The sequence below is a fragment of the Manis javanica genome, chromosome 3 (genome assembly GCF_040802235.1).
Source record: "Manis javanica isolate MJ-LG chromosome 3, MJ_LKY, whole genome shotgun sequence".
NCBI lineage: Eukaryota > Metazoa > Chordata > Mammalia > Pholidota > Manidae > Manis > Manis javanica.
Window position 1 is genome coordinate 166,577,705 of NC_133158.1, and position 17,166 is coordinate 166,594,870.

The 17,166-nt window shown below is 40.3% G+C and overlaps 1 protein-coding gene across 18 annotated transcripts in view; it reads right to left on the bottom strand.

The window, feature by feature from the left end:
* Nucleotides 1-535: 535 nt before the first annotated feature.
* The window catches only part of ZBTB38 (zinc finger and BTB domain containing 38), a 128,205-nt gene continuing 111,574 nt past the window's right edge, over nucleotides 536-17,166 (bottom strand). For 12 of the 18 annotated variants that reach the window (XM_037022886.2, XM_037022881.2, XM_037022883.2 and 9 more), the window contains one exon: nucleotides 536-7,065. In XM_037022886.2, the coding sequence (XP_036878781.1) occupies nucleotides 3,481-7,065 (3,585 nt within the window). In that variant the 3' untranslated portion in view covers nucleotides 536-3,480. Of the gene's footprint in view, nucleotides 7,066-8,472; nucleotides 9,314-9,409; nucleotides 9,562-16,676; nucleotides 17,009-17,166 lie in introns of those variants that run through there. The other 6 variants (XM_073232341.1, XM_073232338.1, XM_037022887.2 and 3 more) reach the window with 3 other exon arrangements.

Here is a 17,166-nt window from a genome sequence, read left to right on the forward strand (position 1 = left end):
AAGGGTACACATTCTTAAAAATGGATTTTATAGGATAATATCCCAAGATGTAAGAGAAGCCAACACCCAAAGTGCTGAGGCCTTAGTAAGAAAATCAACTGTTGAGCCCAGGGGAGCTGAGACAGCAATGGGGTCATTAAAGCTGTCATTTCAGCGACGCCCATCCTAGCGCTGCCTCACTTTGTCATGTCTCCTTTCCTCACTGCCCAGTCAGCTTATACTAAGGTATTGAGAAGGAACAAAAACATGGCCTTTGGAGTCAGGCGGCCCTGAATTAGATTTCTGGCTCACATGGGCCATGGGATCTTCTCAAAGTCACTACAAAACGTGGATAAAGAAGTCTACTTCCCAGGGTTGTCGGCGGAAGACGTGAATGAAACAGTCCATGTAAAGAGCGTTGCCATACAACAGGCACTTCACAAAGTGTAATTTGTTTCCTGTGAATGAGTAGACCAGAAAACTTCCAGCCCTTTTCTGATTTACAATGATAAGATGAGGCCAATCCAAAGTACTAAATGATAAGAAGACTTCAATCTCTTATTCTGCCTTTTTTTTAATGTCATATTCCATTTGAGTCCTAAGCATGTAAGTAGGTACCATGGAATGTAAACAAGTAAGAAACAGAAACATATTGAGTGAATAGTATGTGAAACAATGCAGTGACTCACAGAGATGAAATAGCTTCTTGGCTGCACAAAAGAAGTAACATTAAAACATTTAAAAAGAGACTTAACATAGGAATAAGCTATTTTAATCAAGCAAAACCAAATTTATATTCATTATTTCTAAAAATAAAATTAGATTTTTCCAACCCTTAACATCTGTATTTTATAATATCTTCTAACCAAAATACAGATGCTAAAACAGCAATTACAATATATCTTGTACAGCATACAGTATGTTCACTGTTTACACTTACTTTAATTCTAGTTGGTCATTATGTACTCAATGCATACTTAAACATCACTCATAAAGTTTTCACAATTAACAAAAAATGTGACAAGGCTGTCTTAAAACGGCTCTGCTATAAATTGTATAGAATATACAGAATTACAAAGTCAAGTATTTTTTTATCAAAATATACACCCCTCCCCGAAACTAACACAAGCTATCAACATTTTAAACGAATAATACAATTATAGAAAATATTTGCAAAATTATTTTTTCATGTATAAATATTCTGCCATATTTACTTTGGTCTAGAATTATCAGCATACAAGTCCACTTAAAAAATTTCCACACGTAAGGGCTGGGAGACATCACTACATGTAATAATTTTATATTTGGAGTTACCTCAAATCAAAATGAGTAAAATGCACAGTAATTCTCTTTGATTCATAATCCTAATTGAGATTAAACAAATTAGTAGATCACAGGATTGCTTATTCAATATTCTTATTATCAATTCGAAAATGCTTTCCATAAGCCCTTTGTGACTATCTTTTTCACAAAACTCAAATGAATAGTGCAGATGCACATATACACAATGATTAAAATAAAGTTGAATCCGCTTGTGTTTTCCCAGTTTCCTCTAGTACATAATACTGTATGTAAGCAAAAGAAGAAAAGATAAGTGCAGATACAATATTGGGGTTACTTAACAGCCAAGTACTACAGTATAAAAAGGTCAGCTTTGATCATGTCCTTTTCTGGGTGTTAAATGCTTTCATGCCCACCCAAATCAATGTTAAGTCTTTGTGGAGACATCACAACACGTGGAGAGAGAAACTGGAGTCCTTGAGTTATTTCTTCATAATGGCGACCTGGCGACCTTGGATAACCTTGGGTTTCCATCTATCAAATCCCATGGACATGAATGGCTGCAGGTCCCGGATCCTGCTCATACTGGTGATCAAAGGGTAGGAATGTTTTCTCTCTCTCTACTATTCTGGCAGTTTAAAAAGTAAGAATGATGAGTTCCAGCTTCCCAGGAACCCAGTCCACATGATGGAACATCCTACAGGGCAATCAGACTTTGAGGGCAATGTTGTTAATGGTGTGGGTAAGCATAAAAGAACATTAAAAAACTTGTTGGTTTTTTAGCAAGGGAGCTGGATGTCTAAAAAGATGAAGACAAAGAATCTGGCTTTGTGGGTATATTTCAATCATATAAGTAGGAGATAGAATCTTATCACTCCACATTCTACCTCCCCACACCCACCAAGACAAAGCTACTGTTTGGGGCAAGGAGGCTCTTGTCCACTCAAGTCATTAATGGGTGGGGTGGGGAGTATGTTTCTGTTGTCCTCCTGTTTTATCCTAGTGTATGTTTGTGGTCTGCGCAGCCTCCACGAAGGCTAATAATTGTAGGGATTAGGCTATCTGCTACTTTCAAGTGCCTGGAAATTCACCACAGTGTGCATGCCTCCTGCTAAATTTCCCAGACATGCCTCAAGTGGAATGGGAGGTGTCAGGTTTTACTTGAACCCTTGAGGCTGGTTAAGTCTGTCTGGCATAAACTTCCACATCCATGACCTTGTGATGGATGGAAGACTGCAGGGAGTTGCAGAAGAATCTGATCTTCATTTTCTGATGTGAGGCCATTGCAAAGTAATACGCAGCACAGGTAACCACAGGTACATTCTGGGAAGGCTCTGCCCCACAGATAAGGCATGACCTATGTTTTCTGTGACTTGACTAGACAAGTTGTAACAATAGTTCAGCCATAACTTCAAGAGAACAGCATTCCATCTAAAAGCATACATATGCTCTTACATCATATTCAAAATGCTTTCTATGGATTTTTCCATTAGTCCTCGTTATTTGCAGATCTATTGCTCATCATTATAATTCTCTACAGGGGACATGGACAGTTAAAAATGTCATAGTGATTTATATATGTATTTTACAAGTTTTGTGTTCTAGAAAAGTAGTTCTAGATAATGTATGAATGTCCTACTTAGGTTACTCTTTTCACACATATTTTCAACTATAATATTAAGTATTTCATATGTATCCATTAATTTAAACAATTTTTAATAGTGCAGAAGCTGGATGGGAATAATGACTGTCATAGCACATTTACCTTTTAACAGAGTTATGAATGTGTCCTTTTCATGGTATTTGACCCTTATTTTCTCCAGTGACTAAAGACAGTTCAGCAGCCAGTTCCTATTAGCACTTACTAGAGAGTTTTAAATTAGGCTAAAGTTAAGCTCTTTTATTTCACTGGCAGGAATACCACAGCTAAGAACTTCATAAACTTTCACAAGATACTTGGGATATTGGAAGATTCAGCTATTTCATTTTTGTGCACTTTTGCATGAAGTTAATGCTAAAACCCTAAGTTGCTATTAGGATCCTTTTTCTGGAATTTTCAGAAATGAGATTTTCTCTTTTACGTTTCACTCCTTCATGACTGTTGTATGAACAAAATTAAAAAAACAAAAAAGAAAAAACAACCCCAAACAAAGCCAACCTAACAAAACAAAAAAACAAACCAACAACTTATATTTTGAAGATCTTTCTAAGTATTGCCACTTAAAGGACTTTTTCAGCAACAGTTTGTACATGATCTTTTTGGTCACTGCCGTCTGAATCGATGGCATGTGGGTTCTCCAGGAAATCTGAGTCTTCATGGCACATGTCACCTTCATTCTTCTCCCGCTGACTTGGGCTTTTGAATAAGTGTTTCTTCTGGTGCATTCCAAGGGCAGCCGCTGTTTTGCAAATTTTGGGGCACTGGAAGCAGGGATAGCCCTTTCCATTATGTTCCCGCATGTGCCTCTGCTCATGATTCCTTTTTGTGGAGAGATACAAAAAACTCTGAAAGCAGAACTGACAGTGATAACGCTTCTCACCAGTATGGATTCTTTCATGGATTTTCAAGGTCTCGTTCAATGTGAAGGCCTTGTTGCAATACTGGCAGACGAACTCCTTCACGCCCAGGTGGATGCGTTCGTGTTTCTGTAAGTTTCCTTGCACGGAAAAGCACCGCCCGCAGGTCTTGCACTGGTACGGCTTCTCACCCGTGTGGCACCTCATGTGCATCTTGAGTGTGGAAGGGCTCTGGAACTGCTTGGCGCAGAGCTCGCAGGCATAAGGCCTGGCAGTGAGATGCCGGTGGGGCCTTCCTTGACTTCCAGTTCCCGAGGCCTTGTCACCATCGCAGAGCTCACACTGCAACTTGGGCATCTCTTTATTTTCTTCCTCCTCGAAGGCCTTCTCCTGAGGAGCCTTCCCCACAGCACAGTCCAGTTCTGCCGGGTATTTACACTTACTGCTTGGGCTTCTGTTCTCATCCTCTTTCCTCCAGTTGACTTTCCTCATTTTTCTCAACTGCCTGGATTTCTTCTTGGGCTTGTAGTTGTAATAAGGGCGCCAAGGTTGGTCCGTGGAGTCCTGGTCACTTGCATCATCAAACATTTCGCTCAGCTCCACACACTCGGTCTGACAAAGCCCGAGTGGGCTGTCTCTGTTGGCATCTGCATCATTCTCCTGTGGCAAAGTCTCCTCCTGCACTTGATAACTCGACCGTCTCCCTCTTTTACAGAATAATTTAGACCCCAGAATATGCCTCTTCACAATGGCTTCATTTCCAATCTTTACTGTTATTTGGCAAAGGGGTGCCACGTTGCTACTGGTGGAGGTCCCAGGCAGAGCCGGCTTTGCGATGTACGTTTCAGTTTTACCAGTTTCTTTAGTGATATTTGTGGTTTTGCTCAACGACCCTCCCGGATCAGCGTCATATTTCGATTCCTCTGGTGTTTCTCCCTTGTTACCTGGTATAGGTTTCTTTTTCTCCTTAATGCTTTTGGGTCTGCTGACCACTCTACCCACTTTCTCTGGCTCAGGTTTGCCGTCATCTCTCCGGGACTGACCGACAGTTGGGTCTGAAGGGGCCCTCCTGTTGCTCGTCATGGCAGCAACAGTGTTACTGTGCATGATCACCGACGAAAACTGGCTACTATGCACAATGACCGAAGGCGCTGAACCGCTGTAGCTGATCACGGAGGCTGAGTTCTCACTGCTATTACTCAAGGGCAAACCGGGCACATCTCCCACTGGGAGGGCGGAACCAGGGGTGTTTTCAGTGGAAGAAACTGACACTTCAGTTGAATAAAAGTTATTGTCAAGATCGACTTTCAGCGTCTCCTCTCCCCATTTGGTACCCTCTGCATTTGGTACACTGGCGGAAGTGGATACGTCCTGACATGTGGATGTTTCCAATGGGGCGGCTGGGCTGCTGGTCAAGGTGTTTACACTGTCTTGGAAATTCAGTGTAGGTAATTCAGAGCTGTGTGGATTCTGAATAACATAGGGACCAGGCACAGGCTCATTTATCTGACTGTTTTCTTGAGCATTTTCATAGGAAGAATTGCGGTAGCTCTTATAAGGAGCCCTCTTGCATTTCATAGGCAATAGCCGATAAAGTTTATATGGATAAACACTAGGCTTCAAGCCTCCATTTGCTGTTTTTTTACTGATGGAAAGTCTGTGGTCAATGGCATGGAAAGACTTCTGATGGTTTTTGAGTATATAGTAGGTCATGAAAGTTTCAAGGCAGAAAATGCACTGGTACCGCCTTTCTCCCGTATGCCAAATTTCATGTCTTGTCCTGTACTCAGCCAATGCAAATACTTTGTTGCAGTAATGGCAAGGATATGTTCTCCTCCATGAATGAACATTTGCATGTCGTCGGAGGCTGGATAAAGTCACGTAACTGCGTTTGCATACCACACAACTGTAGAGCATTTGTCCATTAACAAATTTAACCATGTGGTCCGCTTCTGGCAAGGAACTTCCGGCACTGGAAAACTCGCCAATCCTGTTTTCTGATAATAAAGGTTCTGGACCTGTGAATGAATTTCCATTTTGTCCAATGGTAGGATAGTTTTCTAAAAAGCGCTCGTTTCCTCCGGGAACGGGCACGTGGCTTGACCGCATACAGATGTGTTCGTGCCGGTCCAGTCTGTTCAGTGTGCTGAACTGTTTGTTGCAGTACTTGCACACTAAAGGCTCCTGGGTGGGCTTGTGGAGCTGCATGTGGGCACTGAGCAAAGTGCTGCTGTCAAAAGATTTGGAACAACAGCTACAGTTGTAAACGAGAGGGGGTACTTCTGCTGGCGGAGGCACCGGAACGTCAGAGGATTTGTTTTCCTCTTCCCTCGGATGGGGGACGTCTGCTTCATTGTCGGGAGATTTTGAATGAGAAAGACCTGCAGCTGGCTGTGGACTTTCTTGATTCACCTCCAAGCTGGTTACCGGAGGGGGTGCTGTATCTTCTGTAGGTGAATCAGAATCCTGTGGTACGGAGAGTGTCTTTGGCTTTCGGCATGTTTTCGGTTTTGCTGCAAGAGCTTCACCATTTTCTTTACCTGTTTTCCCAGGTGAACTGCTATCGTGTTCACGTGCAGGCTGACTCCTGTATGCCTCAGCCACCGAAGAAACGGCATACGAGTGTTCTGCCAGGGTGCGGACAGGCTCTGCCTCGTGACAGACATCAGTCCTCTCCAGGCAAAGGCTAGTAGTGGTTCTCATGGAGTCAGAGACCTTTTTGAAACTAGCCCTCAAGTCCAGAGGAGAAAACATGTTATTATTATTTTCTGTTTCAATGATGGAAAACGCATTTGTGATCCTTGGCCCATTCGTGATAGCTGGTTCTTCATGCCTTTTTTCATTTTTTTCTTCCTTAACCACTCCCTTCTCCGTAATGCAGAATACATAGGGACCTGGAGAATTTGTGAAGCTGCGATCAGTAAGCTCTTCCAAGAAGGATATCCCCAGCTTCTTCCCTGCAGCTGCAAGATCAGTGACTGTTTCCTGTCTCTTGACGACGACCGTGGAGCTGTAGATATAATTAAGGATTTCTGTAAACACTTCAGCTTTGAGATCATCCAGCTCCAGGACGTGGCTGGAAATACAGATTGTATGGCTCCAAAAGATATTTTTGAAATAAAGGCTTGAAGCAGCCAGGACATTGCTGTGGGCTTTAAATTTGGTGTCTTCCACGATGATTGTGACATCGCATAAAATGCCCCGAATGCGCTGCTCATTTAACATGGAGAGCACTGTGTCACTGTGAAAGTCGTCCTTGAGGTCCCTGGAAAGGGACATGACTGTCATCTGAAACAAGAGGAGAGAAATGGTTAGAGACCCTTCCACAAGTAACTTCTTTATTTCTAGACTATTTACAACCTCTTCAAAACTTTTTTTTTTTGGTATAAAAATACACGTGTTGTTGGTTCCAAGACTCAGTGTCAACATTACCAACTAAATCTTTATGTTACCCCAGACTGTTTCTCATGCCATTGCTAACAGTTGTTATAGTTGGAAATCCTCCCAGAACTCTTTCTCCTTTCTTCGAAGTTGCAACCAAATATTATATACATGTTCCAATTTTGGGGGAGGGGTGTTTCTTCCCCCGAAATGTTAAGGGTCTTGCCATCACTCGATCCTGTTGCACTGAACTAGAGCTGGGCAATACCAGACTCCTGCCACAAGCCTCCTGTTTTTACAAAAATATCTCTGATGACCCGATCCAAACATAATTCATAAAACAGGAAAATTATTTTTAAAATCTTTTCCCCAAGTGCACAGTACCTGGGTGTAAAGGTAGTGCCTGCTCAGAGAAGCAAGAGCTGGAGGAGCCGTACTGAGCGGCTCTGAAGGGCTTCTGAGAGGAAGTCTCAGTCTGTGGGACTGAATCTGACCAGCAGGGCACCTGGTGCTACTCTGTGCTCCTGGCCCATGTGGGGACCCCTCTCATTCCTTCTCTGATTTTCCCTTTCAGTACAGCCAGACTAGGGTTTTCAAAATGACCTCTGGGAGGTACTGAAGGCATACAAAAAGAAAATATAACACAAAACCAGGAAAGTCTGTTTCTGAGTCTACAGCACTGAATCTAGCACAGGTGCAAAACTAGCACAATTTACAGGCATAGTGGCTCATGTTCTGGTTTGAGGATCTTATCTCTATTCTTCCCAGAGCCTAGTTCTTGTTATTTTCTACATATGTTCTGTACTATGAGCCTGTGATGGTGAGAGCCTACCAACTAATATCCTAGTTAGGGATAGTTAAAAGCAGTTTTTGTTCTCATCCCCAATAAAAAATAAATGGTACACAGTAACCAAAGACACAAATGAAATGAAAACTCAACCTTACTGTGTGTGATGCAAACTCCTCTGGTCTAAAGGACATACTAACCAGCTATTCAGTGTCTCTGTCCCTTATCAAGTGACATCCAGAAAGCCATATAGCTTTACAATATTTCTTTAGCTCACAGAGGCTTCCTAGCACTAACATACGAACATGTAGCTCACAGCTTTCAATCAGCTGGAAAGAGCAAATGGCCACATACAGAGTTTCTTTATACCTTTTTGTAAAGCTGTCATAAGCCATGTCCATTATGCTGTTTAATGTCCTTTATATAAGGGTCCATTTGATACATTCTTTTATCTCATTCAGCCATTGGAGAAAGTACATTTCTATTAACAAATCCTTTAATTTAGATAAAGAGAATAATATACTCACCATGTTTCTCTTATAATTCTCAGGATAAGGAAGCTTAGAAGTAACTGTTACCATCAATTGTTGTAGCCAGTTAGCCTGGATCTCTGGTCTGACTACTGTCTCTAATGTTAGTTCTATCTTGTTTACCCAGCCATTAACTGCAATCTTCCATGAATCTCTTCTAGAAGTGTGGGGGACCAAATCGATAAATAAAAGTGGGATTAAGTGAAATGGAATTTTTATGGCTCCCTCTGTGTCCCTGAAGGGAGAAAGGAACACCCCTGAACAGGTCACAGGAGTCTGTAATTCACTGGTTATAGATCAATAATACTGTGCTGACATTTTTTTGGTCTTCCCTGAGGTCTATTCCAGGCCTCTATAGGATCTTTCTCTCTTGACTCATACATATTATAGTCTTATCCTGTTTGGCTTCTTTGCAGCCAAGACATTATTTCAATTCTTTATTCAGCCTGACTGGATAGTCTCAGATCTGGCAAAACATATGCTATTTGATTTAAAAAGGTGGCTTCCACCTTGGCTTAGTTCTACGTTGACATTTATTTTGTCTTTCTACCTCAAAACTACTACTTCTTCCAAAACACTCCAATCCACAGCACTTTGAACCTCCCATTGGGATCTGCCTCCATTTGGGGAATACAATATTCCACATCAAGCTAGTAAATGTATTCTGGGATATCAGATTAAGTCTCCCTACTTCTGTGGGATTCTGATTCTTAAATTATCCAGTTAGGATGATTAGTAAAGTGGCCAACTGCTAACATTTCATATCTTAGTCATACTTACAGCTAGAATAACATATATAATAGGAAGTATCATTATAATATATGTCATTAAAACATCCTCATAACTTTGGAAAATCCAAGTATTACCTCTTTCAGGGGAGTATCTACCTCTGTGGGGCAGAAATCTTTTAAAAATCATAGTTACTAAGTAGCACCTTGATTTGCTGGTTGGGCACACACAATGATCTTCACTCGTGCTTCAGTTTTATCCAGCAATTGTGTTAATGGCCACCACGGCCAGACACAAGGCTCCCAGCTAGAGATATGGAGGAGAGTAAGGCAAGTCTTTGCCCTCAAGGAGTTGAGTCTAGAGGAAGGAAGAGAGCTGTCAGCTAACAACTGGAATCCATGATGTCAGGCCTCATGCTAAAGGTATGTACCAAGTGTCAAAAGAAGAAATGACAACTTATTATTTAGAGGGGTCTGGAAAGCTTGGCCTCAGTAAATAAAACGGAGGTGTGGGAAGGGCAGCACCTAAGCAGAAGGAACACCATGGGAAAATAAAAGCTCAGGGACTGATAAGCGGGTCTGTGTGATGGCAGCATAGAGCATGCACCCTGCTCTGTCCCCAGCGTCCTCAGCAGTGCTAGGCACATGGCAGGCCTCCATACTATGTGCTGAGTGAGATGGGCTCGGAGAGAAAGGGGCAGACCCAGTCATCAAGGGCTCTCGAAGACCCCCCCCATCAGATATTTTATACTGTGGGTCATAATCAGATTTGATTTGGAGGAAAAAAAAATCACTCAGACTGCAGTGTGCTAAAATCAAAGGGAGGTGAGCTGGTGGCAGGAAGCCAACTAGCGAGGCCATTCTGGTGGTCCAGGGGAGAAGAAGCCTATCCGCCCAGACGGGGCGAGAGCCTGGGGAAGGCAGACAGCCCCACCCCCAGCTAGGAAAGTGGCGGGAGAGGGTGGTACCTGAACTCAAAACTGAATTCCCTCTACCAGTATTCCCTGAACAACTGCTAAGTATAAGGCATCAGGCTAAATGCCATAGGAAGACAGGCGTTGACTGCTCCTGTGGACAGGTGCTTACGGAATAACCTACTTGATGCTTTGCAACAGTAGTTCTCAAACCTGGCTATGGACCAAAATCATCCGTGAAGCTTTAAAATAATACAGATTTACAGATTCCTCTCCATTCACTCACACAGATTCTAGTTTACAACACCTAAGGTGAGACCCTGGGATCTGTTTACTTTTTTAAAATTAAAGTATCATTGATATACTATCTTATGAAGGTTTCACATGAGCAACATTATGGTTTCAACATTCACCCATATTATCAAGTCCCCACCACACCCCACTGCAGTCACTGTCCATTAGCATAAGATGCTATAGAGTCATTACTTGTCTTCTCCATTCTATACTGCCTTCTCCGTGACCTACCTATATTGCTATATTGTGACTGCTAATTATAATGCCTCTTGATCCCCTCCTCCCTCCCTCCCCAGCCACCCTCTCTAACCCCTTCCCTTTGGTAACTGCCAGTCTTTCTTGGAGTCTGTGAGTCTGATGCTGTTTTGTTCCTTCAGTTCTGCTTTGTTGTTACACTCCACAAATAAGGGATATCATGTGGTACTTGTCTTTTTCCACCTGGCTTATTTCACTGAGCATAATGCCCTCAAGCTCCATCTACATTGTTGAAAATTAGGATTTGTTTTCTTCTAATGGCTGAATATGGCATTGTGTATATGTACCATGCTTTCTTTAGCCATTCATCTACTTACTGATGGACACTTAGGTCACTTCCCCACCTTGGCTATTGTAAATAGTGCTGCGACGATAAACATAGGGGTGCATATGTCTTTTTGAATCAGGGATCTTGTTTTCTTCAGGTAAATTCCTAGGAGTGGAATTACTGGGTCAAATTATTTTTATACTTCTATTTATTTAGTGAATAAGGAATACATTCATATGATACCAAATTCAAAAGACACAATAAGTAAAGATTAAAAGTCTCCTTCCCACCTTATCTCTGAGGTTCTTCAGGTAGTTTTTATCAATCAGCCAGAAACTGGCATGGGGGCTGAAACTAAAACCCCATGCTCTAAATGAAATGAAAATTCTGCCCTCAAGGCTTGTGGTATATAGCAGGGGAGGTAAGACGAGTTCATGAAATGCTGCAAAACAAAGACACCCAATGGATGTGTAGGAGAGGCATGCTGTAAGAGGTGCCAGGAGTCTGAGGAGAACGGCTTGGGAGCAGGTAGGAGGGAGGGCACCCAGGAGAGAGGCTGGCAAACCCTTGCAGGAGGAAGTGGCATTTACTGGGTCTTGATGAGAACAATTTAGCTCTGCAGATTTGGACAAAGGGAATCTAGTCAGAAAGAGGCACTTAGTAAGAGTTTCATACCCTCTGGAAGCCTAACCATCAGAAGAGTCAATGTAACAATTTAAAGAATCCAAATCTGCAAATGCAAATTGAAAAAGCAGTAAATGTTGTTGAAGATACAATTTAGTCTTTAAGATGCTAGCATCTACTTTTCCAAACTTACCAGTGCCCTCCCTCCAAAACACCTAGTTTTGTCATCAACAGCTTCAGGACTGTAGTTATCTGATGATCTCAGCAGGTGCTAGAGCTAAAAGTCATGTTCTACATGTCAAAAGTGCAATAAAGAGCTCAAAGTCTGCAAACCAGAAGGGATGATACTGTGGGTCATAATCAGATTTGATTTGGGGGGAAAAAAATCACTCAGACTGCAGTGTGCTGAAATCAAAGGGAGGCCACAGACAAATCTGATCCCCACAGGGATTGTCTGACCCACATGATTTTTGGAACCATGTTTTTGAAAAACTGAGTTGATGTTGAAAAACAGTAAGATCTAACATAAAAATCAATATGCCTTTTCTTGAAAATTAGCAAGACTAGGCAACAACATGGTTTTTTTCTTTTTTTTAGTATCATTGATATATAGTCTTATGCAGGTTTCACAATGGGGTTGTTGCCTGCCTGGCAGGAAGGACGGGTGCCTAGTAGCAGTGTCCCCACGTCACCTACACCTACACCTACACCTACACACACACACACACACACACACACACACACACACACACACACACACACACACACACACACAGCCTGCCCAAGCTCTTACCACCAAGTGGCTTCTCTCAGTAATATGACCAGCCTGGCCCCGTTAGCAGATTCGGTTTGCGTGATGATAAGAACATTAAGTAAAATAACATGGGATCCACAGATCTCATCAGACATACTTTCTTTAAGGATATTAAGGATATTAAAATGGACTTATATATGAGCTCAGGAATGGGGGGTGGTCAGGGAGGGCATAGTCATTCTAACCAAAAACAATATTTAAAGCAATATTCTTTCTTTATAGAGAATAACTTTAAACAGAAGTCTTAGGAATTCCTACCAGTGGAAAGCCCAAAATAGATTTCAGAAAAAGAAATATGATTTGGAAAGAAGATGAGATTTAATTTAAATGTAACTTTCTAAGATGTTTTCTAAAAAGCAAATTTCATGCAACAAATTCACTGCTTTCATAATACTACTGAGATGGAATAAATAAAAATGAAAATGGCTAACAAAAATGGTATAGATGCCAAAATTTGTGAGCCAGTAGTTTTAAAAAATAAGCTAATTTGTAATTAGATAATTCTGATCATCTGATTTTTGTTATTATTTTCCTGAGTCTTTTAGCTGTAATAGCTTTTTACCATATATCTTCTAAATACATAAATACACACATGTATATATCCACATATATGTACAAATATACGACTATGTAAATATGGGAACATGTGCTATATGTAAATATATTTTATAAGTACATAAAAATAGAGTGAACATATAATTCAGCATCTACATAGTATATAAACAAAATATAAAACTATATAAATTAAATATAAGATTCTATATTATAGTTATAAGTACACATGTGTTTATATAAAGTATACTTTATAAATATTTAAAGTTCTGTTAGGAATTTTATAAATACATTATAAACTACAGTTGACCCTCAAACAACATGGGTTTAAAATGTGTGAATTTTTTCAATAAATATATTGGAAAAGGTCTGGGAGATCTGTGACAATTTGAAAAAAAAATTTCCTTTTCTCTAGCTTCTTGTTGCAAGTGGACAGTATAGAATACATAAAACATGCAAAATATGTATTGACTGACTGTTTATGCTACGGGTAAGGCTTCCAGTCAATAGCCAGCTATTAGTAGCTAAATTTTTCATTAGTGTGGGAGGTGGTGCCCCTGACCTCTTCAGTGTTCAAGGGTCAACTGTACTTTGTAATTATACTTTATATAAATGCCTTTGGGAAATTTTAAGTCATATTTAGAATCTTCTGCTGCTTTTGTCTCATGCCATATTCCAAGGTTATGTAATAAATACACATACATATAGTGCAAAGATGGGCACTGATGATACTTTTGATGATTAAAATGATTTTACTTTGCCTGCTTTTAAAATTAACTAGCTTTAAAAAATAAAATAAATTTAAGCAAACATATTCCCTAGCCATGGGTGCCTTTTCTCATAACTTTAGAAGGTTTCCACATTCCATCTGTAAAGAAAGCTTTAGGGAGAAAATTCCATTTCTTCCTGAGGTCCCTCCACCCTTGCCCCTGGCTCTTCTGCCTGGCAGTTCCTTATACTTACTCCCCTCAGGTGACACCCCATCTGGGCTGCCTCCAGCCTCTGGAGTTTCCAGTGTTTGGCTCCTACTTTTACTTAACATGTAGTATTATGACTTTTTTTTTACATTTGTGTCTTTCCCTATGGGCTCCTTCAGGGCAGGGAGGATGTAACTCATCTTTGCACTCACAACGTACAATGCAAGGCTGGTGATGTTGACAGTGAGTGGAGAGGAAATGGCTCCTCAAACCTGAGGAGCAAGTGGCTTGAATTACACACTGTGCTTTGAAAGGTTTCTGATGCAAAGCTCTAAAAATTAAATCTAGGTGAACCCAAATTCTACTCTACAGAGAGCAAAATGAGTAGGAAAATAAAAATTAATTGTTGTCCATTTTCTTCCTCTAGTTTCCTTCTAATTTGACAGTTCTCAAGGTAATTCATGGACCACTGGGCCTCCCAAGATGCTTTCAGTTTGTGAGGTCAGTATATTTTCGTAACACTAGAATATCATCTTTTTTTTATTTTAAATATGCTGACATGTACACTGATGGTGCAAAAGCAGTGATGGGTAAACGGCTATCACCTTAGCTGACATCAAGCCAGTAACATTCAAATGAATGAGTAAAATTAATAATCCTATTAAGTCTTGAGCCTTCAATACATATGTTTTTACTATTCTGTGTGGTAAAATAGAAAGTACACATAGGACACTTTTGGTGCATGCTGAAAAATGATGATTACCTTGAGGAAAAGCACTGGAATGGTTCTTTGAGCTGTGAGCTGAACTAGCCAACTTTTTAACAGAACACCACTTTTACTTGAAAGAATGACTGACAAATTATGGCAAATTATGCCAAATGTGGGTATTTGGCAAGCATTTTCTTGAAAATGAGCTAAGTATGCCTGTCACTTCAAGGGAGTAGCCATTTTGTTGTCAGTAATAAAATTCAACTTCCAAGTGAAATTAGAAATTTGGAAAACTTGTATCCACCAAGGAGCCTAACACTTCTCAACACAGAATGAGTTTTCTAATTAGGTGGGTGGTAATATCAATGAAGGTGATTTTTTGATATTGTGTAATGAATTTGGAAATTTCAGTGAACCAGTATTTTCTAAATAACCAATGCATATGTTTACAAAAAATCATGCATGGGCTACAGGGTGTACGAGAGACCAGTGCATTTAAATGTAACAAAGTACAGGAAGTTCACTGATAAGGTTTCAGATTCCATACTGCACTAACCTTTAAGACACTGCCACTTGTCAAGTTTTGGTATAGTATCAAAGAATATCCACAATTAACTGACAAAGCTATTAAAAAACTTCTCCCTTCTCCAACTCCCTATTTGTGTGAGGCTGGATTTTCTGCAGGTACTTCAACTAAAACAACATACTGCAACTGCATCCAGAAGCCGATATGAAAACCCAGTTGTTTTTCTATTAAGCCAGGCATTAAAGATATTTGCGAAATATGTAACACAATACTACTTTTCTCCCTACATTTTTTGCTTTAGAAAATAATTATTTTTAAATAGAATATTTTACCATGCAACTGGGTTTTACCATAGCCATTTTTCATGAGTTAATAGTTTTTTAAATTCTCATTTTAAATTTTGAGTATAGTAAATATTGACAGATATAACTCTGATAAACAAAAGCTCTTTGGATCCAAAATGACTTGTAAGAATGTAAAGGGGTCTGGAGACCAGACTTTAAGAATTGCCACTCTAATCTATGCAAAGATGTTCAAAATTATGTTTTTAAAGAAAATATTTATAAATCATTTTACTCAATAAAAATCATATTTAAGCCTAAGTGAATTAAAGACAAACTGAATGAAAGTGTAGTAAAATGCAAAGCAGAAATCCTCAGGAGATGGAGAGACCAAGGGATAGAGAAACACATACCCACAGTCAGGTATATGCTCTGTAGCTGTTTTTAATTTTCCAAGTTTGAAGTGATTACTGTCTCTCCTGAGTTTGAGTGAGGCTGAAAAACCAGGTGAACCAATAGTCCTTCCACACTGAACTCCAGTGAAAGCTGCCCCTTGGCCTGCAGGGGGCTCCCTGTATTGTCTTTGCACAATCTACCATGACTGGCATCCCTGCCTTCCAAATCTCAAAGGTTACAATATTCTCTTGCCTAAATGATTCCATCCATTCATCTATTCAGTTAGCCTCCTCCCCATTACATCCAGAATGCTGCTTTTAGGCACAGGTTCACTCACTCTGGGACAGAAATTGAGAAAAGGGAAACAACTCTCGGCAGTAATCTAACCAACTAATTCCCAGTATTTTCTAGCTTAGTTAACTCTCTCCTCCCACAACTGGTCAAGGCAACTTTACTGAAACACACAGATGTCAAAACACTTAAAATGAGAGTTTCTATACAAACTCTCTCAATGACACACACAAAAAAAATCTTGGACAACCTCCTGAAGTTGTTAACTAACGTATCTATTATGTAGAACTTCATAGGGCTTATTAATAAAACCTGTTGTATTTTTATTAGTAAATCTTTAAGACATGACAGACAGTGAAGTAATGCTATGCAGTGCACATTCTTAGAACTAGAAGCCACTGAACACAAGGCTACTCTCCAAAGCCATTGCAAACCCCGGTTTTCTAAATCTTCTGATCAGAAGCAAAGGTCACAGCCCTCTTGCAGTACCTTGGCACTTAATTCCTGACATACATAACACAACTGATGGACAACGAACTTTCTCCTCTCTCTACTGCAAGTCTTCTTTTATAAAAAGAAACTTAGAAATAAAGCCCAACTAAAAAAAGAACACACTGCATTAGGACACTGACCTGGAATCCTGCAAAAGACAAACTCACAGTCTGTTTTGGGCCAGGGTGGGGCTCATAGTGAAGGGGAATCTCCTCAGGAAAGCGTTCTGACAAAGGGCACTGCTTCAGTGATTTGGCTCCACCATCTGACACACATCTTTGCAGTACATTTTCATACAGTCATGTTGGGTGCCTACGTCAGACCTCCTCATGTGATGGGGTGTTAGAAACACATGCACCAGATCTCCAAAACAGATTACAAGACAGAGGCTCTTTATAGAGTTCAGCTGTGTCTAGGAAGAGGCAATCCTCTTGATTTCCCTTCTAAATACAGCCCAAAAGTGGTAGAGAAGAGCTGCATTTATCAGACTTTAATGCATGTAAGCTATCAGATTCCAGAAGGCATAGAAAGGCAAAGGAAGTTTTTTTTTTTCCAGCTGAAATTCAGGCTGTTCAAAAAGCTAACATCAGAAAGCTGTGAGTACATTCAATAGAAAGGGAGGCTGGCTGA